At 43.7% G+C, this 23,713-nt stretch overlaps 2 protein-coding genes across 4 annotated transcripts; one reads left to right on the top strand and one right to left on the bottom strand.

Annotated features, from left to right (window-relative positions):
- The first annotated feature begins 88 nt into the window (after positions 1–88).
- LOC149364656 (type-1 angiotensin II receptor-associated protein-like) lies at positions 89–6,804 on the top strand. 2 transcript variants are annotated; one of them, XM_089574632.1, is made up of 6 exons: positions 89–321; positions 705–739; positions 816–927; positions 1,780–1,865; positions 2,440–2,552; positions 3,334–6,804. In XM_089574632.1, exons 1-6 carry the CDS (start codon positions 292–294, stop codon positions 3,477–3,479), a joined length of 522 nt encoding a protein of 173 aa, XP_089430758.1. In that variant the 5' UTR covers positions 89–291; the 3' UTR covers positions 3,480–6,804. The 2 variants fall into 2 exon arrangements, with proteins under 2 accessions (XP_089430758.1, XP_089430757.1); XM_089574631.1 differs by having other exon boundaries at positions 3,331–6,804.
- Pex5 (peroxisomal biogenesis factor 5) lies at positions 6,546–23,698 on the bottom strand. Of its 2 annotated transcripts, XM_089574628.1 has the most exons (16): positions 23,559–23,698; positions 23,125–23,369; positions 22,996–23,037; positions 22,442–22,459; positions 20,567–20,690; positions 19,344–19,551; positions 18,298–18,388; positions 17,758–17,889; positions 17,157–17,281; positions 16,642–16,702; positions 16,393–16,536; positions 15,396–15,466; positions 14,942–15,139; positions 13,119–13,284; positions 9,713–9,870; positions 6,546–7,872 (listed from the first exon to the last, which is right to left on the bottom strand). In XM_089574628.1, the coding sequence occupies exons 2-16, from the start codon at positions 23,218–23,220 to the stop codon at positions 7,662–7,664; spliced, it is 1,845 nt and encodes a 614-aa protein (XP_089430754.1). In that variant the 5' UTR covers positions 23,221–23,369; positions 23,559–23,698; the 3' UTR covers positions 6,546–7,661. The 2 variants fall into 2 exon arrangements, with proteins under 2 accessions (XP_089430754.1, XP_089430755.1); XM_089574629.1 differs by lacking the exon at positions 17,758–17,889.
- Between the last annotated feature and the right edge of the window lie 15 nt (positions 23,699–23,713).

Below are 23,713 nucleotides of genomic sequence, written 5' to 3'. Positions count from 1 at the left end.
GTAAACAAACTTGTGCCTAATTTTGGTCGTTACCGTTTTCTTGCAAGGTACTCTGAAAAGCGAAACTGGCGCCGTCTGTTCCTCGCGAAGCGTACATTTTATCTACGTTACCAGAAGCGACGCTGTGCAACAGGCAGTGTCCTGCGGAGAGTGTTTTTCGTGGCGCAAAAATAATAATTCGTCATGCGATAGCACTATCGTAACTTATCGGTCTTCTCTCTGAGACAGAGTTCAGTGAGCCGCGTGAATTTTTCTGGAGGTTTCCCGCGTTCAACTAGCCTGTGTAGAAAGATGATTTCTATCCAGAACCCGCAGCTCAAGGTAAGCACCCGCCTACTTTTTTCTGCAGCACGCGTGAAACTACGCAGCGGCGAAAATCTTGAGATCTCTGTGTTACAAATAATTATGCAAACAAAATATCACACAAGGCAGCAGTATTGAAACATGGAGGCAAACTATCCTACCTACCTTTCGGTTCCAGCCTCGGCGTATTAATAAGCAGTATGAGCGCACCTCGCATGTCTTGACGATATGTTTTTGAAATTAACAGGTTGTGTACCTTTTCAGCTTATTATTGAGGAGTCTTAAGGCGCGCAGTTTGTTGACGCGCGTGTGCTGCTCACCGACGTCCGTAAACTGTGTTGAAACTCGCTCTACCGTTAACTTGGCTCTCGTTTCGATCATATACGTTTTTATCGTTTCAGGCCATATTCCTCGTTCATATGCTTCTGACAGTGTGGTGAGCATCCTTTAAATATATACATTGCCTGCGATTTGCGCTTTATCAATGCTGTCCTAATAATTTTACTTTTTAGGCCGTTACAGGAATCATGGGCTCCAGCTTCATATCTCTACTATAACCTTATTTATCTCCTGACGTTGGCCTGGGCGATACATCACAAGGATTCTGAAGAGCCTGTGTTTATGGCAAGTATCAAAGCCCTTTTGGTGTGCAGGTAACTTTTACATGAAATAGGTTTTTACGTCTATTTTCGAGTTGGCGGGTAGGAACATTATTATAATCTGTCCAGGTCACTGGGTTCTGAAAGCACTCCAAGGCTGCAATGTAAAAAGCACAGTTCATTCAAGAGATAAAGATCGAGTGTTATTAAAATCGGTCGTTCGGCACTTTCAGCATGACATGCCGTAGATTTTCGCCATGGCAATTTGCTTAGGGGTCATGTAAAGCACCACAGTTCTTCAATAGTTTTATTTTTGCATTTGTTTAGTAGACGAAGTAATTTATTTCTCCTGCAAAACTTAAAAGGCCCGGAGCTTTGGTTGCCATGTTTGTTTAATTCTCAACAGGAGCATTGTAGCTTGAAACAAACACATGGTCAGTTTGAGCTATGGGTTACGCTCTAGAAGTGGAAGCAGCAATTCAAACTTGAAGTTTCCAAAAGCAGTGAAGGAGCATGCGCAACCTGGACTGATTTTAGGAACTTAATTCAGCCATGCAATTTCAATGAGGGAATGTGAACTCCCACAGTTCTTCCGTAATGTAACTTTTGCATGGGCTTTAGTATTTGTTTGTTTCTTTGTTATTACCTAGTTATGATGTTGGTTTCCCAACAGAAAAGGTTGTCTGAGCCAGCATATTGGCAGACTTGATCAGTGTTAGGAAAGCATTCTTTGCATTTATTTGCCAAACTGATTGTGTGGAATTTTATGCAAATTTCGAATCTTTCTCAGAATAAGAAAGTTGCGCACAGCCCTCTGACTAGAAATGTGCATTAGAGTATTTATCTCGCACTCACGATGTTTCCTCTTTCCTCGCAGGCACTAGCCATAAACCTTGGCACAATACTAATGGACATTGTTACTCTGGGAATGCACTTCCCACATCAGTTCACATTTTGCGCTGGGTATCCTCTTTGGATTGTTGCTTTCTTGATTATCTTCTCATCTAAAGACCCGAAAGTAGCCTAACTTGCCCTTTTGTGGCCTTCGTTATGTGCCCATAGCAGTGCATTTGGTTGTATATTTGTGTTTCCATTATGCAATTTATCGCTGAACTTCTGTGCCGCAGGAGTGCTGTAGAAAGCGTTCGCATTGTGTGGATCGAGGTGAATGGTGAATGAGTGGACAAATGTGTTGAAGCCTTTGAATGGAAAAACAAAAAGTTTAGGGGAGGGCTTATCATTAGCATGTGTGTTGCTCACATTGTTTAGTTGTAGCACCTCAGATTTTGCCTGGAAAGTTTGCTTAACCTTCAAGAAGGCCATTTTTATATTCACATTGTTACATGTTGACCCAAAACATAAACCAGGTCTCCCAAAGCTTGCATCGTGCAGCTGAGAACGGTGCATAGCTCTTAACCCTTGCTAGGCAGGTCTTGCTATCACTTTTCTTGCTTAGTTGGAGAGTCTGGAAATTTTTCTGTTTCCGTCACATTGCGTGTCATGAACCTTGTTTTCCTTAATACCATGAACCACCCAGCATCGCCATCGTTAATCTTCTGTTTAGGCCAGTGTCGTGCGTGTTTCTGCTACGCATTTTCAACGAGCGAGGAGGCAGGTATGCAGATCTGGGCATTCCCAATTTCACTGGAGGTATGTTGAATCCTTTGTTTCCCTACCAGTGATGTTTCTTCTAGTGATGGATATTTTGTGGTGTTACACGACATGGTTATGTGAGCATTGTGCCCAAGTGCTGCAACAGTGACAAAATATTATAATTTATCCACGTCTTCATTCCCAGCATCTACTCAATTTTAGTGCTGTGTAAAGAATAAGTGTGTTCAGTTTAATGCACGCATCCAGAACTTCAGGAAGATGATAGTCATGCATACTGTTCTGCAGTTTCCTTATCTACTTTGTGCTGCGAAATCTTATTATACATTATAATTATACATTTTAGGCATTGTACATGCTTTGTTAGCCGGGTATTTTTCCTGTCCCCCTTGATGAAATGTTGATTGCTGAATGCTGTCTTGATCAGCATTGCATCTTTCTGCTTAATAGAAGTGTAGCTGTGATATGCACTGTTAATTTGTGCTTTATTTGATGACTTTTGGCTGAACAGAACTGTTTTGTGACATTAGCCTGCAGTAGTTTTTCAAAGTTCCATAAAGACACATTTCATTGGTTACACTGTAGCAAAGCATGAGTGGATCATAGCTTACAGAAGTTAGTGTAAAAATATGGGGCGTCCAGAAAAAGCACCACAAGCGTTGCGAGTGTTACGAGCAAGAGCAAGCGAGCAAGTTGTTAGTAATGCTTGTGTTGTCTCTTCTGCAAGTCCCATTTTTTACACTATATTCTGTAAGACTTGGGAAACCGAGTAGCCCAACTTCATGCTCTGACGTGTATCACTCTGTTGTGTTGGTAGCAGGTGTTGGCACCGGCCGAGGCCAGTATGATGACATCGACCAGACCACCACACAGAGTGTGCCAAAGACCGGAATAGACACGGGTAGCCCAAGCCATGGCTATTCCTCGGGAGGTGACGGGCTGCCACCGTATTCCCAGCAGCCATAGTAACCCTTCCCCACCAAGTTGATTTTGATCAGTGCCGTCTTCAATGGCCAAAATTGATGTGATCACGGCTGTGCCTAGACCCAAGTTTGTTTGTTGCTTTTCCCTGAAGGCTTGCATGCAATCAATATTGCAGTTGGCCTTTTGACTCTGAAGTAAAGATGTGCTTTTTAGGGTTGTACCTGACATTTTGTAAGAGCTACGGGGCTCAGAATTGGGCTTCAAAAGTCAATTTAGTGGATGTGAAGGCTCCATGCTCTGTTACACTAATTTGTCTCAATCCTTTCCATACCTGTGTGGGTTATAATGTCTGTAGTTTGCTTCTTTACGCGGTAATGTTCTGTAAGCTGCTCTAAGTTCCCGGCTGTGCACCTAAGCTGTGGAGAAAAAATTTTTTCATGGCACTCATGATCTGCATCTTTTGCAGCTAGGTGCACATTGGAGTTCAACTGCATTAGAGTAATTAAGGCAATTCGTATTCTGCCGATAATTGCACCAAATCTGGTCATTACACCAAAGTTCAGTCGTCACTTCTCTGACTGGATGTGGTTGCCTGTCATGTTTGACATCGCACATCCTAATGGGCTTGAAGTACTGTGGTATTTTGCTTCGCCTTGTGATGCAGAATCTGCGAAGGTTTTCTTTTATAGCTACATCGAATGGCTTCAGTGGCTGAACTGTACTGGTGGCACCAACCATGCTGAATCACTTATAGTATCAAATTTAATCTGACAAGGATTCTTTTCCTCCTGAATTGCAGACGTTCTTGCTAATAGTTCACAATCCACTGCTCTCATTACTGTATTTCTATTTTTGTAAATTGAAAACATTGTTCTTGGATATTAGCTCTGTTGTTTGATGCATGCTGGCCATGCTTTCGAGCCTCTTGGCTAAGCAACAACTGAATAGCATATTTTCTCGGCATTCGTGTGAAGACCTTAACTGCAGCATTCGAGAGTAGCATTTGCTACAAACAAAAATTTATATTGCAAGGTTTCTATCTGAAGTATAGAGGGATGCTCAGTGATCACTCATGCTTGGCGATTGAAGACGACCTGCCAGTTCTGTTGCGGAGAATCGGCTCAGCACGAGGACAAAGGCTTCAGAGGTTAATTCAGTGCAGGCTGTAGGCACCAGGTAGGCAGCGCTGCTTGCACAATAAATGCCACGCTTGCTGTCATGCAAGATGTAGTAGTAGTTGAGAAAGACATTTTGTTATCTTCAGCACCTGCTTTGCGATTTGCTCTTAGAAAATTTGAATTTTGTTGTGTGTGAAACCAACATGTCTGTACGTCATCAGAAGCTGCAGCTCTGGTTACAAAAAGACACTGGCCCTCATTTTTGCATTTTCTGCAACTAATTCTTTTGCGAAAGATTGGAAAGCTTCGCCTTCCTCCACTTTACCAGTTCTGCAACTGACTCTTGTACAAGCATTATTACATACTTTTTTTTTCTAGTCAATATTGTTGTGGCCATTGTTCACTTGTTGGACAAGCCAGTTCCTTCCTTCTTGCGGCTCCTTTAACGCAGTCTGGAACTCCTCAGGAGCTCAGCATTCGCATGTTATTGCATTGTTTGCCAGCTTAAAACTGAAACCTCTGTTTCTTGCAGCATTTGCATCTCTGGCTATGTTTTTGCCAGTAACAGGGCTTAGCTTTTGCTGCATGTTGCCTTGTTTCTTTGCTGTATGTACTTGTCCAAAGGTTCTGGTTTTTCAGAATATTTTTTCTATCGTGTACCTAAAACTGTTATTGAATTTTAAATTGTACATTGCGGCTCAGCCATGTGATTGTTGGGACATTCTTTCCCATTGCGTTCCTCTTCTTGATAGTAACAGGCTTCAGGAAAGCAAGGTACTTACTTTGTCTCAAGATGTTATGTACATGCCAGGTTCCTGCCCGTTTGTACCGTGTAGTTTCTGTGCACTAATATTTGTGTGTCTAGACAAAAGCATTTGCATTTAATTTCAGCTTCGTTCTAGAGCTGCGGGTGCTTTGTCCACAGTCCAAAGCACTGCAGTAGTAATTACTGAAATTATTATTGTTGCCGACACATTCAAGTATAGAAATCTGCGCTCGAGATTAGTGTTTCTTATTTGACTCGTGATCTGAATTTGAAAGTGAGTAGCTTGGTGAGATGCTGTACATAATTCTTTAAGCTCTCGTTTTTGTTCTCTTCTGTTTTGCTTGTGTTTTTGCACTTTTAAACCACGGTGTAACGGAACATTCCTTTTTTTTTGTTTTTTCGTTGGCCTTTATTCTTTTGAGAGGTTGTCACTTTTTGGCAAGTATACCAGTCCTCGTGAAGGCCGACGATTTTACGAATTAAACGTGTTGTGCAGCTTTCTGTGTGGAGTCTGACAGTGTGCGGTGTGTGTGTGCGCTCTGAATTTGAATTTGCAGGAACATCTTGAAAGTCTGCGAAGATGTTTCACTTCTCTATGAGAAGTTAAAGCAGCTGCTGGAGGTCATCTAGCCAGGTAGCTTTGAGTGGTCAAAAAAACACTATAAAGGTTACTTACCACCACCTTCACTGTTGAGGTGTTTACGTTGCTCTGTCACTCATTATCCACTCAACACAATAGTAATGTATTGAATATCCTGTTAATGGCATTGCACAGCAGTTGAGGTACGTTTACTGCTGCTGTTCACTTGTGCTGTTTGTTAAAAAGTTTGTTAGGTAGCGATCACCTGAGTTACTTTTTGAGGAACTGCTAGGCTTACAGCAGCCAAACTTTGCCAAACCTGAGTTACCTTTTGCAGGAACTGCTAGGCTTACAGCAGGCAGTCTGAATCTGCATTGACCCACTTATGTCCTACACTAAATTATAGATGGTTTTAATATGTACAGTCGTAGCAGAGCATTATAAAATTGGCTTGAGCTTTATTTTCTACGACTTTGCGCACAAATGTTGATGTGTTGAACTTTGATAACCCTTTCACAGCAGTTTTTGCTTTTGGTAAGCTTCAAGCCAAATGTTATGCACTTGCAGCCACTCAGTACAGTCTTGTCAGGGTACCTGTCTGCTTTTGACAGGGACCGTACGTATGTACTATACACCACTGCTCCTTTCTTTTTTTGGCCTGGTGTCTATTTTTTACTGTGGGTGTATCACACAGAGGGCATTACTGGGCTACCTTGTTGACCATTTTGTCTTGCACTCGCCTGTATAGTGGGAAAGAGCACCGTGTCGCCCCTACCTGCCTTTGCAGGTTGCCTCTATAATGTGTGTTCGTGCTGCGTATGTTTAACCGGAGGTTCGGCACATGTACTCGCTTGAGTTTTAATGAGCTAAAAATTGCCCAATAAACCTTTTATTCTCCTACAATTTACATGACATGCTGACTTCCAGCAGTACACACACACAACGCAACCACTCTGCATTCATTCTTTTGCAAGTATTTAGGTGGCTAATACAAAAAAAAATAAAATCCGAATCACCATTCAAGCATGTGTTAGCCCAAGTAAACTAAATTTCATTGAAGTGGAATTGATGTCACGCACCCTTGTATGACACTGCATAAAAAGCTGCTGCTGCTTCTCACTGTTGATGTGACACTAGCTGCTAGCAGTTAGACTTGTGAAAATACACGATAGAACCTGTACTTTCACTTCTGGAGACTCGGTTCTTTTACAAGTATAGCTGCACCCATCACACAGAGTGAATTTAATCTCTTTTTTTCATTTAGACTGCCCTCAATCTCTATTCGGTCGCAATGTATGACACTGGGAGGCCTTCACTGAATCTTCAATGTACAGGGGTGATAAAAAGACTTTGGACCGGTGTGGCACCTACATGCTCTGCTTTTTGCATTTCTCGTTGCACTTGCACCTGAATGGTAACAAAAAGATGATAGAGTGGTCTGTGATACAATCATGGATGAATGTAGCGTACTTTCTTTTCATTGCGCTTGTACCTGAATGGGAAAGAAACAAATTCGAAGAACTGAGCATGTCGGTGCCACGCTGTTCGCAATTCTTTTTATTGCGATTGTACATATAGTCCTGGGCACATCCTGCTTTCTCCCAGTAACACCACAGGTGCACACACTGGAAACGGCTTTCCTACTCCAAAAGTTTGAAGCTTGTGCTCCCAGATGGGCACGATAGCGGTTTGGAGTTCAAGCACGACTCCGGAAGTCCGGTATAGTAGCAGCACTCGCACAGCACTTCGCCGGAGCATAGTCACGAGTCTATGCCGAACTCTCTGTTCAGGTGGGCCAAGTCCCTCTGGTCAGCCACCTTGTACAGGTCGGGCCGGTTGAGGAGTGTAAGCACCATGCGCAGCGTCGACCAAATGTTCTCAGAGACTGCACTGTTGATGGACTGCATTCCTGCGGGACCCCTTCCAGCTGACTGCATGTTCAGTGCTGTCAAGAAGTGCTCCGCAGCTTCCCTGCACAGATCAGAGAGAGAGATACTCAACACCCTGATGCAATGAGGAAACTGCAAGTTATCAGAATCAGAATATATTTATTTAACATCATGGCGATGTTGGGTGCACCGGCAAAAAGCCAGTGGCAAGGCTTGACGAGGCCGGCGCACCCTACAGAAGCTTGGCAGTGATACACTTGTTCACGTTAACAAAACAAACGAAAGAAACAGTACGAGGGCACTTTCAGAGAAAAAAAAGAAACGTACAAATACACAAGACATATAACAGTTGTTGGCATTATTTAGCTATACATTTATAAGGATTTCTTATTTAATAAATGTGGGAGAGTGAAGTTCAGCATTTGATACCCGTAATTTGTGCGGGTCTTAGGTACAAACCAATTCAAAACTGTTCGAGTAGAGTATTTAGACTCTTTGTATTTCAGTCCAGAGCTCTGTAACATAAAGCAATTGTTTTTAACAACACTTGTTTCATACCGTCTTAAGAGCAACGTTTCATACAACTGGGGAAGGGGGGTGATGCCGAATGCCTGAAATATCGGGCCACTATGCTCTAGTCGCGGAGCATTCACAATGCTACGAACAGCTTTTATAGTTATAGGCAATGTTACAGGGAAACAAACAAGCCTCCTCAAGCCCTCGCTTGGACATGGCTCCAGTTTTGCTAGCACGAAACTGTTTACAAGAATAAGCTTTGGCAAGCAGTGAAAACACGTATTGGCGTGTACTGTCTCGTACAGGGGGCTGTATTTTGCCCTTGGGAGGGAACCCCAATGGTTTTCACAAAGTGCTGAGGAACCCTGTGTGCATTCACTTCTGTCTATTCCTGCCTAGAAGATGCACGCAAAAAAAAGTAAGCAGGCGCACAGCTCCTCGTAAAATTGCACAAATTCAATATAAGTGCTTGGCTACACGTATAGTGAGACAGTTTGCTGTAATCAGTTGCAGTACAACTGACTAGTCTCAAACTAAAGTTGGTAAAAAAAAAATAGCGAGACGTGATGGCTTGGGTATATTGTACATGGATTCAGGTAATCGGGGAATCGAAAAAAAAAAACACTCCGAGAAACGCAGTTTGAGAACCTCCGGTCTAGTACAAAAGTTGCAGAAATGAGACTGATTACCATGAATGAACTGCTTCTCTGTGCCACATGTGACAGATGACTCCTTCAACCAGAAGCAAGACTACTACAATGCCACTACTTCTCATGACCACCACTGCCACCACACTTTTATCGGAGCAGAAAAACGGCTTGTTTCGTAAGGTAATCGGCAACATGCCCTCCGCCAGATGTTCAGGCACAGAGCCCTCTAGGAGCTGTACACAGAGATGCTTTTCAACCCTGTGCTCTCACAAGTTCATAAGAGTGCTAAAAACATTCCTGAAGTCTCGCGAAAACGGCAAGCTGCCGAATGACTACAAGAACAGTTCGCATCCATCATGGAGTTTTCGAAGGAAAGCTGTTGGCACATGGTTTCAGTCCTAATTAATGCCATGCTTGGGAACGCTGTCAAGAAACCATAAAAAATTTTCTTTGCTTGAATGTTAAGGCAGATGCAGTATTTCTATCTTATTACCCTCAAAGCAATAAAGCCAGTGCATCACTTTCACAGGATGCCATAAGCTACATTTGCCTTCGTGACCATTCTCTGGATGACCTCTGAAAGCATACAGGAAGTACTTTTCATGTTAGTACTTCAAAGAAATGCATTAATTTCTTCCTTCCACTTAGCCTACTAAGACATGGAATTTTGTTTCGAAACAGAAGTTCCTGGACACTGTCAAAGGACACTTCAACCAAATCAACGGGCAATGTATTGCACACCGAACACGCACATACCTGTAAGATCCCAAGTTTATACAGCTGATGCCAAGGTTGAACCTAGAACGAATGAATCCAGGTGAAAGGTGAAGAGCTTGACGGTATGCATCAACGGCCTCCTCAGACCGGCTGCCATTAGCGAGTGTGGCGCCAAGCTTGTTCCACAACTGGCTATCCTGCACACACAAAAACAGATGGGGGTTCATCATAAGCCAATGGTCTTGTACCAACATTGCATCAGTTGTCAAGATGTTTGCACAATTACTCCAGGGACACGTTGCACAATTATAGTTTGTCATTAGCACACTGCTTGACTTTGCTTTGCAATTTGTCAACCCTGGTGTGAGACAATGATGCATACACAGACATTCAAAACTGTGCATGAGAAAAATAGTGCTGATTAGAAACTCTCTTCCACTCCACACTTTTTTTGCTTTTCAGTAGGAGTGTGCAAATGGTCTAAAATTTCTAATAGCAAAATGAATTTTGTCTTATTTTAACCGTTGAATAAATCACCGCACACCAACACCATGACGAAGCTCATTCGCGTGGGAGTGTTCACAATGCTCATACATGGCTTCTAAATTGTGCGGTGCAGCAGGTGAAGCAAACCGCATTTTGATGCCTGATCTCTGAGCCTACAGCTCACATGTAGCTCACGCAACTCTGAATTACTGAGATGTTATCATCAGCAGCAGCAAAAGAGACCTAATTTCCACGTCAGTCATGGGGTTAATATACTACCGTATAAATGCATATAAGGGCCGGACTTTTTTCTCCAGATTCGAGGGCCAATTTTCAGGGTGCGGCCCATACACGCGATGTACAAAAAATTTTTTTTTTTTCTTAAGTAAAAAAACACCAACCAGGGAATGAGCGACATTTATTCTACGTTCAATCGTCACTCGCGGAGTATTTTGGCTCTTGAGCTGGTGCTGTGCTCTGGTGCACACTCATCCCAAAAAAAGCCGCGCAGCATGTCTGCTGTCAACGCATAGTCGTTGTTCCGCACTTCCATCACATAGATGAGCAGCTCTTCTTCCAGTTCGGGGAAGCTCGCACGGCTTGCCTCGGAAAGCAAGCTTTTTGCAGCTTGTGTTTCTCTTTTGGTTGCACCGTCATTGGACGCACTTCTCGGCTCTGTCGAACTTCCTGCCCGCCGCACGCTTACCGTGTTCGAGAGCTAACTCCTAGCCATGTAGCTATTAAGGTGCTTGCCCATCGTGCTAAAACTGCTACACTCGGCGGCAGCACGTGAAAGCCACTAGCACAACTATTACGGCGAACGTGCTAACGTGTCCCGAAAGGCTGGAGCTGGCGATACTGATGCCGATGTGGATAGCGGGAAATCGCGGCAGAGAAAAAAGTTGACGATGATGACCGGGGCCTCGGGCGCGATCCAAGGACGGCACTTGGAAGTTCCTGTGCGCGCACGTAGCCTCCGCGATCAAGCGCACCGTTGCTCGCAGCTAGAGCTGATCATGGAGGCCACTGCGCATGCACTTAGAAGGCTATTCTCGCCTGGGTCATGCAAAACTCAGGTGCGGCCCTTACACGGATTTATTTTTTTCAAAACATTTCCTTCAGGAAAACGAGGTGCGGCCCATACAAGCGTTTATACGGTATGTTGCATACCCCATAGTAGAGATCAGTGTGGCATCGTTCGAATGCGGTAGCCACAACTCTTGCTCTGAGAACAAGCCATTCTTCCTTCTTTTTAAGGCGAAAGCCTTTAATGTCTCATCGTTGTAAGCAGCAGTTGTCGACAGAAATGTCACGCTTTTCAGTTGGTCGAAACGGTCGTGACGTCACAGTGCGCGAATTTCAAACGGGGCCAATTGTACTTTGGCTAGTACCCAGGCAACCAATTGAAGGGATCGTATAGTGATGCTCCAAGTAAGTGGAACTGAGCTTAGTTAATTGCTTAATTACTCAGTTAGCCTAATTAACTTTTCTAGTCAGGCCATATAAATAAATAAAACCGAGTAAGAAATTGGTCGAGCTCTGGGATCGAACCCCGGTCTTCGGAGCGTGATACGAGCACGCTATCCACTCTGCCATGCCAGCTCGATGGTTTGGGAAGAACAAAGGTGCGTCTAGTGAATACGGTGTCGTCGCTCACTCCCATCCTCCTCCCTTCCCTTCCAGCGAGGTTTAGGTGTCCACCGAGATATGAGAGACTGATACATTTCCTTCGCGTTCCACTCTTAGAGGAGAAGCTTAACATCTTGACCACACATCAGTGACCGCACTTTAGGTCAAAAAAGTGCCACCCTGAATTCTGACGGGTGTCCACCGAGATGTGTGACACAGTTACTGCTTAATTTCCTTTCCTCAAATACAATTTTAATTTTCTTCATTACAGCATCTTTGTCTTTCTTCTTCCACTCCCACTTCCTCCCTTCCTCTACGGTGCGGTTTAGGTGTCCACCGAGATGAGGGAGAATCACTGCGCCATTTCCTTTCCTCAAAAAGCGTTCAAAGGGCAAGGCATCGCGCCGAAAGGGTGGTGGTGTTCCGTGGACTCCCTGGCAGTGCTACAACACGCTGTCGCGTTCCACTCCTAAAGGCGAAGCTTAAGCGTCATTAATTAGCAGTTAATTAGTATTCAGGCACAAATAAGTAATTAAACATTAATTAGTGATTTGTCATCACTTAGTAATTAGTACTCAGTTACATGTGACGCCACCAGTGCCACAGAAGCAGTCAAAGTGGTGCGGAAAACGCTTTCGCCTCTATGCACTTTAGACAGTCAAAGTGCCCCCTGAATTTTTTCTTTACATCTACAGCTGAGTTTCTGCTATGTCATTCCTTGAGAGCATGGCATCATGTAGCATGGCCACATAGCCTTTCCAGTGTCACAAAGCTTGCAGTTTGCAGTTTACAGGATTGTTTTGTACAATAATGCACAAGTAGCCACTATTTGTAGGAATATTGAAGTCATATTTGATCCAGATTTTAGCTCATTTTTCATATTTGGTTCAGTTTTAGAAAAGTACTATTTACCTATGCGCCGTTACTTTTCAGTAAAATCGAAAACACTAGTTTTACTGTCTCATACTGATCACCGTGCTTCGTCTTTATGCCATGCAATACTAAACCATAAAAGACATGGTATATAAGACCTGGTCGCAGCAGTAGCTTCAACTTCAGAGACAATGAACTGCGAAACAGAGTCTGACATTCGTAACCAGCAACTACGTAATAGTGTTTTGCAACTGTAACAGCATGAAGTTGGGGGTTTAATGGCACAACAGCAGCTCGAAACTGCTTCCTGGCAGCATTAATCATGCAAGCGAACCACAGCACACGCCACTTACTACTACTCCTACCAACTCTGCAATATTGCACCTCCACAAAGTACAACAACCTGCTCCAGATAGCACAGGTATCGAGAGCAGAGCTGCTTCTGGCAACCACTCACATTTGGCCGCACGGTGAGCGCTGCGCGGAAGCAGTCGGCCGCCTTGTCGTACTCGCCAGACAAATTGAACAGCACACCCAAGCCGCACTGGACATCCGGGTCAGGGTCAGTGGGTGACATTCGGGCTGCCGCAATGAACAGGTCTCGAGTTCTGCCATGCTGTTCGCTGCATGGTTAAACATGAAAAATTGTTAAGTGTTCGCTCTCTGCTGCCTAACACTCAAAGAAAGCTGTCGCCGTGCTGCTACCCATCTTTTGCTCATGCCTCCTGGGCTACCACAATTGCAACGGGCGGGAGTTCAGGTGCCTGGAACTGGTTAGGTGACAGTGAATTTATGACCTTGACCAGGTGCTGACAGTCTGCTCTCTGAATCCAGCAAACTTACAGCTTTTTCTGAGAGTCTGGTGCACCTAGCAGTGATTTCATTGTTTCAGTCAAATTCAGCACCCTTCTTGTAGCAAATAAATTGGTTTTTTGTGCCAGGTAGCGAACGCAGTAAATACAATATTTCACTCAACAGTAAGCTAGGTAGCACTTTGTCCACCATTTTTGTGCAGATGGATTTTGCTACAAGTGAAAACATTGACTGCTTTTGCTCAATTTCGGGTGTAATGTGCACCTTCGAAACACAAAATGATTCCATGATTCCTAGGGCGCTTACCTGACACACGAGAACATTTCGACGTTACTATTTCTAACAAATCTGTCACTTTGTACGGAATTCTGCACATCATTGCAAAAACTTACCCACTGGTCTTTCACGCTCAAAAACTAACAAACTCCGTTTCTTGAGTCCTGAATATACTACTTAGGTGAAAAAAATGTGATTTCAATAAAACAAAAAATGCTGCCTGAAAGGGATATGGCCGTCTCTGTCTGCTGTGAAACGAACCTTCACTTAGGAGCCCCGCAATGCCTGAGGCATTAGTACGTAGCAAAAGCTGTGCACATATAGAAAATATACCTCAAGTCAATGGCTCAACCATCGTATGGCTCAACCGGTCATGCTTTATGGCAGTCACTTTTAGGCCATGTTTTGAAGCGGCAGGCATATGAAGCATATTTCAGCAGCTACACATTCAGAGCATACGTTCCATAGTATTCTGTCACACACAGCTGTTGTCAGGAGGGTTATCAGCCAGGAAGCATGGCAGTGTCCTCTGAGGCAAGAGAAGACCACCTGAACTAAAACTTGGGCACAGTTCCAGCTCTAACCCTCACAATCACCAACTAATGCTGCCATGAACTTTTTCCTCCTTTACTTTAACTAATCTGCCGGTCAGTGTGCAGTTTTGTATTCTTCTTTGCTTTTATTTGTATTACTTTGAACTGTGTTTTTGTCATTTTGTGCCTTTAATTTAAGCAATCAACTCTCGATATAAGAACTTTATGGGGACACAATGGATGTTCTCAGAAATAAAGTAACAGTTCAAATTAACAAGCATCTACTATAGTATTTTTTCATGTTTGTATTTTTGTGTTTTCGTTTTGCTATCTTTTTACCCCACTCTCAGTGCAAAACAGCTGGCTCTGCACAAGCAGAAACACTGAAGCAAGACCTAGCAGCACAAGGCCCCGACTAAACTGACCACCACCACCACCACTCCGGCGTTTTTCTGCAAACCTGGTGTTCCGCCACGGTGACTTGGTGGTTATGGAGCCCAGCTGCTGACCCTAAATACGCAGGTTCGATCCTGGCCCGTGTACTGTGCGATGTCAGTGCACGTTAAAGAACCCCAGGCGGTCGAAACTTCCGGAGCCCTTCACTATGGCGTCCCTCATAGCCTGAGCGGGACGTTAAACCCCATAAACCTCTACAAACCTGGACATTATGGAAGACACGGGGAAGGCCATCTCTGTGGTGGGTATGTCGGCCGATGAGAGCAGGGACTGATAACGAGGATTGCACTTGAGCCACTGCAGCAGGGATTCGCACGCCTGCAGCTGTAACGACTCATTGGTGTAGCTCACGGCTAAGGCCATGAGAGCTGTCAGGTTCTGTGGGCTGAGCTGCAGACACCTGCAGAGGATAAATGGAATCAAACACTGCCACTACAAGAGTCATTTACCCAAATTCAAGCCAAGCGAAACTGTTGCTTCCAGCCAAGAACAGCCCATAACAGATTGGTCCGAAACCACTACATGTATATGACATCTGTGTACACCAACTAATTTGCCCTTTGCTCAATGCTTCAAGGCAAGTTCTCCATAGCTGTGAGCAACGCCTGAGGTCTATAACATGGGCTCATGAAACAAACTTGGCAGAACGCTCTTACTTCTTCAGTGCTGCAATGGCAGCTGGGTCTTGCTCATTTTCAGCTTGTGTTGTACCCAAGTATTGCCATGCCTGTAAAATTGAAGAAACAATCACATTGCAGTATGCATTTCTTCGGTGACCAACCCATACGAGCACATGCACATAATAAGCATATCCTTATCTTTTCTTCATCAATCGGCTGAGCAACATCATTTCCTTTTTTTCTTTGTACTGTTTCATTTTTTAATGTAATAATACAAAACATCTGGACCAAGAGCCAAAACGGCTAATACCCGGTCCAATACACACCTTGAACACCTGCACTTCAGTGTTACACTAGTTTTCAGCTGGCATCACACAGTGATATGATGTGCCACTTTGCTAAAATATACTCCCAAGCAATCTAGACGTGTGCCTGCTATTGAATATATGACAAATGAATACATTACCTATCTTCTATTGGAATATGAAGCAAATTTACGACTGAGGGTGGAAGAGAAAAAAGTTCCTCACTGAAAAGCAGTTAAATCACTACAATGCGATGCAATTACATGAACATGGTGCTCCTCGAGTTAATTGTTTGCTGCCACAATGGGCTTCTTTGGTGGCACTGCGAAATTCTGCGAATCAAACTTATAAAAAACTTTTTCTGACCCTTTATATTTTACTGCAATGGAGTGCATGCACTCGTTCACATGAATATTTTTACTTTTGCAATCAACAAACATAACTTAACATAGCAATGCTGCATTAGAATGAACCTTCCTTTAAAAAAGATTAGAGTTATACACTCTAAAAATTGACTCTACAAAAGTAACGAATACTGCTGGTTTGGTTCGTTGGTTTATTGGGTTTAACATCCCAAAGCAACTCAGTGATGCCGCAGTGGAGGGCTCTGGATAATTTCAACCACTTCGGGTTCTTTGAGGTGTATATACATCACACGGTACATGGGCCTCTTACATTTCACCTCCATCGAAATACTGCTGTCACACATATGAAATGAACTTATTCACCTCTACATGCTGTGGATTTTTCTGCACAGCTGCTTCAAAAAGAAGTACTGCACTGGGAATGTCATTCTCCTGAAGCTTCTTGAGGCCTTCTTCAAAAGGGTGCTCCACATTTTCCAAAGGATTGACATCAGCAAACTTGTAATCCTAGTTTCGATATAGACAGAAAACAATTGAGGAAATGAGACATTCAAGAAAGATAAAACGACGGGACACCAAACAGCGGCACTTAAGCATAACTTGCACACTTACGCGGTAAGGTTCAGAGAGGTTCTCATAATCTGAAAGCCAAGGATGCGACTGGGGTGTCTCCCTATAAGGTAACCAAGAACAACGAAAAAGGAAAAGGTTTTGAAGAGGTGCACACGAACAGCAAGGTTGCTTTATATTTGCAGTAGTGTATCTCTTTCTAAATCGGAATCATGTACAAAAATACTGTACCATACATTAAGCAAACAAAACAAAATTGAAAGTGCACATTGAAAGTGCATGTTACAAGAAGTCAACAATGGTATGAGTGATTAACAAAAATCCTCGTAAACTTTTCATGAAAAAATTGGCCAATGTTATTCTGAAGGCCTCGGACATGTATTCAAAGGCTGTGGTCATGGATCAGCACATTATATGATCGTTTTATACACAAAGGCACATTCACACGGAAGCACTGAATATTTGTTTTGTGAGCTATGGTCCCCAGAACGGACACACATACACGTGAGGATGTTCCTCTAAAGAATGGAGAAACACAAAAGTCATCCATTCCTAACCTCGTCACGTGGTCCCACTCCTTCTGTAAGCTCTCCCAGAAGTCGCTGTCAGTTTTTTTTTCTCTGCTTTCTGCCACAAAACCTTCAGCCCACTGACTAGCCAGGACTTGTGCAGCTGTCGGTTCCTGGTCAAAAAACAAGAATCCATAACAGCAATAAAGTAAATTCCATAAAGCTATTCCGTATCTGACATCTGGCACCAAGTTCTTGCACATTTTCAAAACTACCATTATCTAAGGTATGATGGCTCCAACACAAAGATTAGCACCAAATCACTGCACAGTGGTAGCAAAACTGCATTATATTCCTCAATCTCATTAACTCAAATAACAGTAGTCCACATCAGCATAAAGCCGTTAGCTTCTCTTCCTTTCAAAAACCAAAGTTTCAGTGCAAAAAAAAAAAAAAAACACTTTGCAACATTCAGATCTTTGTAGTTTTAACCACATGCTTTGGTCTGACCCCCAGCAGCAGGCTGCCAGTGGTCACTAGGTGACAGTGAAATTTCAAACTGGCATCAAAACTAATTGCATTGGGCCACCCCTAGTCTGACCTCCAAAGCCGCAGTAACTACTATACCAACATGGCTTCGGATCTTTACCTGCGACTGCAGTACATGCTGTTGCTGCTGCCGCGGCCTGCCATATTCCTGCGTAAAGTCTTCGGCCCAGCCCGCAGCTTGTTCGTCTAAGTCTGCGTCGCCGTCTCTTAGCCTCTTCACAAACTGCATAAACTAGCGCACGGAGTGGGCGCCAAGCACACAGCTCAATGTACTTCAGTGCGTCCAACTTGGTGGGGGGCCTTCAGCTGCCACTTTCCACAGCTGCATCACACTGTTCAAAATAACTGCGCAGCCTAATTCAGTGTTTCAGTTACATAGCTGCAGGCTCACTGCTGCTAATCTGCGAGGAAAGTGGGTCACTCCTGTGCTCAAGGAAAAAAAAAAAATTCTGTAACAGTCCTTCCACAGCACACAGCCTCCCACAATCATGCACATTTCATGCAATAATTTTTATTTCTACACATTCACACATTCGGCACATTACGCTGTGAACTTGTTCCCAACACCATGGCGCTCAACAAACACGCTACACATGCATCATATTTTTTCTTCTCTCGCAAGTAGAAAATGCAGCAGTACCTCTGTCTCCATCAATGCATCATCGTTGACTCCTTTCAGAAGCTCATCAGCCACCTGGGCCATGCTTTGACTGCCTTCTGAAGCCTGTGCACTGCATATGTTCAATGGCAATCAGGCGTGCACATCAACATGTGTTGAAATTTCACAATATAGCTTTAAACCTTAACAACTGTTTCTGATTTCTTTTGGCATTTTGATACAGCCCTTGAACTGTGCCTCGTCTTCATTCTTTCTTGTAATTTTCATGGTTTTGCGCTATTTTTTCACCAATTCAAGTACGCATCAACTAGCCCAAAAAGAAGTGTTAATGCAATACAGCTGGTGAAATCAGAAAACTCTTCAAGTAACAACAGGTACTATTTAATTGTGCAGCCATTTGCTATGACGACTAGTATAGCCAACCAGTGACATGGGAATTAAAACTCTGGATACAAATGTTACACTCCTGAATGTATTTACAGATGCTGCAATAATACAGTGCTTGCTTACAGTGAATTGGGATGCGATCAAGTCACAGTACACCTCACGCTGAAGTCACTGAGGTTAAAGGGACATGTCACGAGTTTATGGTGGAAATGTAAAGATTGTGCCTCATATTGTAAGAATCGAGCACTGCAATATCAGAGATACGAGGAGCATTTTAATTTGGCACTGAAAACCGCATAAACAACTGAAGTGTCATACTGCGGTGAAACAGTGCCATTATTGGTGTAGTGCACCACATGACCACATTTTGGCAAAATATCACTAGTTTGTTTTATATGCACAGTGTTCTCTTCTTTCAGGAGTGTCCCTCATGTTTTACTTAAGTTTTCGCTCCCTTTAGTGCGTCCTTCACAAAAAAAAGCAACGCACTCTACTCATCACCCAAGATGTGCTTTTAGCCTTTGTCACCAGATGGCACCACTGTGTTTTGCATTTCTAGAATAAAGCGGCAGCCATGGTCGACTTGTCGACGAGACATATGCCACTGTGTCGTAACCACTTTGGGTGCAGAAACTTTGGGTGTGGAAATGGCCTTATAAACAATGGTGTCCCAGACTCGCCCAGTGTGCTGCTCGCCTTCTAGCAGATACTCTGCAGCCCACTTGATGGGTGTTGCCTGAGACGTTGAAGGGACCCCAACAGCGGCTGCTGCATACTCCCGAGTCCAGGATGCTGCGGCCAGAGCCGGTTCTTCTTTCACGGCGGGCATGGCAGGGAGAAACTCGCCCGCCCATGCTTTAGACATCCCCACGTCAGCAACCCCAGGCACTGAAAAAAAAATGGAAAGAAAGTCATGAAAAGCGGGAACCTCAACCATATTTAGACAGAAAATTTTATTACTGGCTGACGATTTCAAGGCAGTCACTGTTCCAGGAATGTTCTCCAGCAAAAATTTCCCAAGAAGGTGAACTAATGACTTATTTATGAGTGTGAAGAAACAAATCTCTGCTCTCTGCTCATCATTTCTCTTTACATTCATTGCTTGACCTCACCATTCACCTAGCTTCTGCAGGACCTCAGACCAGCACCGACCAGGATCGATACTTTTATGTGCACCCCGTGTATACTGCCGCTACCAGCTTGACACTGTGAGTAGTTCGTAAACGTTAAAGGCAGCTTCCACCCTCACCGTTCGATCATGTTTCACATGGCGCTCGCAGTAATACAGGACTTACTACGTCCACCGCTGCAGACGAGGGTGGCATTGATGAACACTCTTAAGGTTCAGTTCCAAAACACATAAATACCCCCAAAAGCAGAAGAATGGACAGCTGTCGCCGTAGCTCTGATAATAGAGCACCGGAAGCCAAATTCTGGAGGTCGTAGGTTCAGACCCCACCGGCGGCGTATGTATCTTTTTTCTTCTGCCTTCTAATCAGTTATCTTTAAATAATTTCCCTATTAATTTCCCACTGATGAATACCCCAAATTACAAAGAAAAGAAGAAACATCCCCTATGCTCCTTGGTTTCAGTGAATGTTGGCTTCCGTCATGTATGCCACAATGAGCTCCTCTTTTTCCTTCCCTTGTCCATTCAGAAAAAAGTATCAAATCGGTCACACTTGGCATGTTAACCTTACCCCCCCCCAAAAAAAACCCATACAGGCAAAGTCCGTCATTTACCCAGTGTTAACACTTGATTTTCATCGCACCCATTAAATTAATGTCTGTGGCAGCCAAACAGCATGTGAAAAATGCTGCAGGGAAGCTGAGATCAAGGTCAAAGGGAAATCCACAAGATGCTCGATGCTGTATCAAAGATGCTAACGGTGATGTAGCATACCTGACAGTGGAGGCTGGTACATCTTTTCAATATCGCACATCTCCTGAAGGAGACCGGCCATGTGGAAAGTCTGCGGGGCCATCCTCTCCTGTCCATGCCTCTCGGCCACAAATTCATCGACGAGCTGTGTTTGGGATGTAGCAGGAATGACAGCACTGTCTCGACACTGTGCTAAGGACATGATTATGGCAAAATGAGGGCCTATGAAGTGAGTAAATAAAAGAGATGAGTAACCTCTGAAAACAACGAGAGTTCAGGGGAGAATAGCACAACTCCTGTGTGCTTTTTTGGTTTCAATGGTGGCTGGCTTCTTCAGTTTCAGCTCTCGGATGTTTTGAGTAAAATAATAGCCTAGCTATGCTCCACACAATGTAAAATGATGCACTGCTGCTGCCTCTATACACAAAAATCACAAGCCTCAGATTGTTATGGCATGTTAAGACGAATTTATAATGTCCCTAACTGCACATTGATGGCGATGGTGATATGGCTATGCCCTTATGGGACACCATTGCATGGATCACGCAGCGGAGCCAGAAAAAAAAAGACACTGGCTACGAGAGGCACCATAGCGCAGGGCACCCAATTAATTTAAAGGTGCACAAAAAAGGAATCAGAAATCGTCCTTTTACCAAGGGAACTCGATCTGCACTCTCCAAGCATTCGTAGAAACCTCGAATTATTGTCCTGTGTGGCAGATTTCCCTATCAAATCAAAATAAACGTTACGTCTCCCACCTTTTTTCCTGAACTTACCTTCAAAACAGGAGGAGTCAGCTGATGCGTGGAGTTCCTTTCAGCCAGTCGTGTGGCGGCTTCGTTTTCACTTTTACTTTGTTTTTTTAGGTTTCCGTGAATAAATGGCTTAAGTCGCAGACTACATAGCCGCAAATTAGGCCCGCAAAAATAAAAATACGCAAGGACTCCTTGCTTTCGCCGATCACTATGTATCACCCTGCCGATGGCAGAGCAGCAAGCTGCCATGCTACTGGCTGAAAGGCATCCTCCTCTTTTCCTCTTTTCTAGATGTCGGGAGCCAGGACGTTTAATTCAATTTAATAGGGAAATCGGTCGCACAGGACAATAATTCGAAGTTTCTAAAAATGCTCGAAGCGTGCAGATCGAGTTCTGGCGGTAAAAAGACGAGCTCAGAATCATCTTTAGTGCACCTTTAAGCCACATGGGGTTCTTTAATGTGCATTGACCGCACAGAACAAGGGCATTCTTTCATCACCAACGAAATATCAGCACTGTGGCCAGAATTCAATCTTGCAAACATGGGCTCAGCCTACAGCTGAATACCAATTTGCCACTCAAAATCGTTCTGATCAATAACTGCACTGTTAAAGTAAGCGCGCAAGTTAGTGGATGACCATATTAAATGAAAAGAAATTAAAAGAAATTTCCTTCCATTAGTGCCCTGTGAACGTTATTTCACAATTAAATGATGACAAATAGGAGTTCACGTCTCAACTGCTGTATACAAGCACTATATAAACAGCTCAAGGGCAAGCTGATGTACAGGCCAAAGCAGACCTGTCTAACCAAGCAAATGGAGCTCTAGTGGCCATTAACAATGTCCATAAACAACAACGCAATTTCATGACATGCACGTTACAACGCAGATTGTCCATACCGCATTGAAAGCTTTAACAAACTGTCTCAAGCTTTAGGTTGCTAGTAGATGTCGCTACTACACATCAGGGCCAAACTATTTGTGTGCACTAGACAAGCGTACCGGGTGATGCACAAGTTTGTACTGAAAAAACTACACACGGGGATTGTAGTCAGCATTTAGTTAACCAGGAGAAACAATTTGAGACATTTTTTTAAGGTGATGATACAACACATTTCTGAAGGCCGTCAAAATACGCACCTCTGTTGATGTTCCAGCCTAAAAGAAAAATGAAAAGCACACTGTTACTGCTTGACATTTACTTCATAAACATCCCACCCGTTCCTTCAATAACACGGCATTATGTGAAGTTTGGTTTTAGGTTTTGGTTTTATGGGGGTTTAACATCCCAAAGCGACTCAGGCTATGAGGGACGCCGTAATGGGGGGCTCTGGAAATTTCGACCACCTTAGGCTCTTTAACGTGCACTGACATCTAGCTAAACAAGTACCAGATATGAGCAAACTGCCAGTGGTCTACAATAAGATTAATTACACAGACAGGGGAACTAAGACATGTATGGTCTGCATCAAAGGTTACAAGACCTGCGTTAGAATGATACTATGCAGTGAGCATTATATAAAATCACAAAAGAAAGGTACGCAATCATTTTACTAAAACTTAAACCATAAATTTACAGATCTGCAAAAGCAGCAAATACGAAGGAGTGAGGCCACTGAAAAGCTTCCTATTATTTTTGGGGTCTAACTTAGAACGGAAAACGATTCGACGCAACGAAGAACAACTGATCATACCACTCCGAGTGGTCCATGGTGCCTTTGCCGCAGAAGTCCTTCCTGTAACAATCAAACAAGGCAGAGATGTAGTAAATTTCTGCGATGAATGGTGCAGAACAGCGGTTGTTCGAATAAAGGAAAGCTCACTTGCTGCCGCGCAGTGTCCTGGATAGCATGACTCGAGAGTTTCACGAGTGGGTTTGGTGTGCCACATTCGGCTTCCACTAAGTTCCGAACAGACATGTCGCCACACTGTCTTCGGAATCACAGTTGCAACGGGGATCTTGATCTCCGCTTATCAAGCGCTGATTTGCTAACTTATCGCTTGGTAAGCCAAGTCGCGAGCAGTGATCTTCGGCGGAAGCGTCCTCTTCGTCATTTTGTTAGCCAGGCTGCAGGACAAAAAAGCGAAAAAAGCTTTTCAGTGACAGGCATGACAGCAGTTTCTCTTGATGAAGCGGAATGCGCATTCCAAGTCCCCACATAAACCAGGAAAAAAAATGTTAACAGGAGAGTGGCGTGAACCGCGGGTTTTACTACTCAGCGACATTACGCAGAAACAAAATTGAACAGTTACCGACCGTATGGGCCAAGGCGTCCCAAAGAATCTGGCGTTTATTTGTAAACAGCGTCGCTCCCGAGTTCGTACGCGATCGAACGAAACTTTTTTTTCTCTTTAGTTTCCCAGCTGGTTCGCTGGTTTGCGTATCACGGCAGACTACCCATAATCTCAGAC

This window comes from Amblyomma mixtum, chromosome 2 (assembly GCF_055824585.1).
Source record: "Amblyomma mixtum isolate Tamu chromosome 2, ASM5582458v1, whole genome shotgun sequence".
Lineage (NCBI taxonomy): Eukaryota > Metazoa > Arthropoda > Arachnida > Ixodida > Ixodidae > Amblyomma > Amblyomma mixtum.
This window is presented reverse-complemented; position numbering and strand designations above follow the sequence as displayed.

Coding starts and splice junctions, on each gene's coding strand:
- Pex5 (XM_089574628.1), bottom strand. CDS start 23,220: ATGTCTGTTCGGAACTTAGTGGAAGCCGAATGTGGCACACCAAACCCA. Junction 17,282..17,757: donor AGCATGTACTGCAGTCGCAG/GTAAAGATCCGA, acceptor TTTTTTGACCAG/GAACCGACAGCTGCACAAGT. Junction 16,537..16,641: donor ACCTCTCTGAACCTTACCGC/GTAAGTGTGCAA, acceptor TATCGAAACTAG/GATTACAAGTTTGCTGATGT.
- LOC149364656 (XM_089574631.1), top strand. CDS start 292: ATGATTTCTATCCAGAACCCGCAGCTCAAG. Junction 740..815: donor CATATGCTTCTGACAGTGTG/GTGAGCATCCTT, acceptor TTTACTTTTTAG/GCCGTTACAGGAATCATGGG. Junction 928..1,779: donor CTGAAGAGCCTGTGTTTATG/GCAAGTATCAAA, acceptor CTTTCCTCGCAG/GCACTAGCCATAAACCTTGG.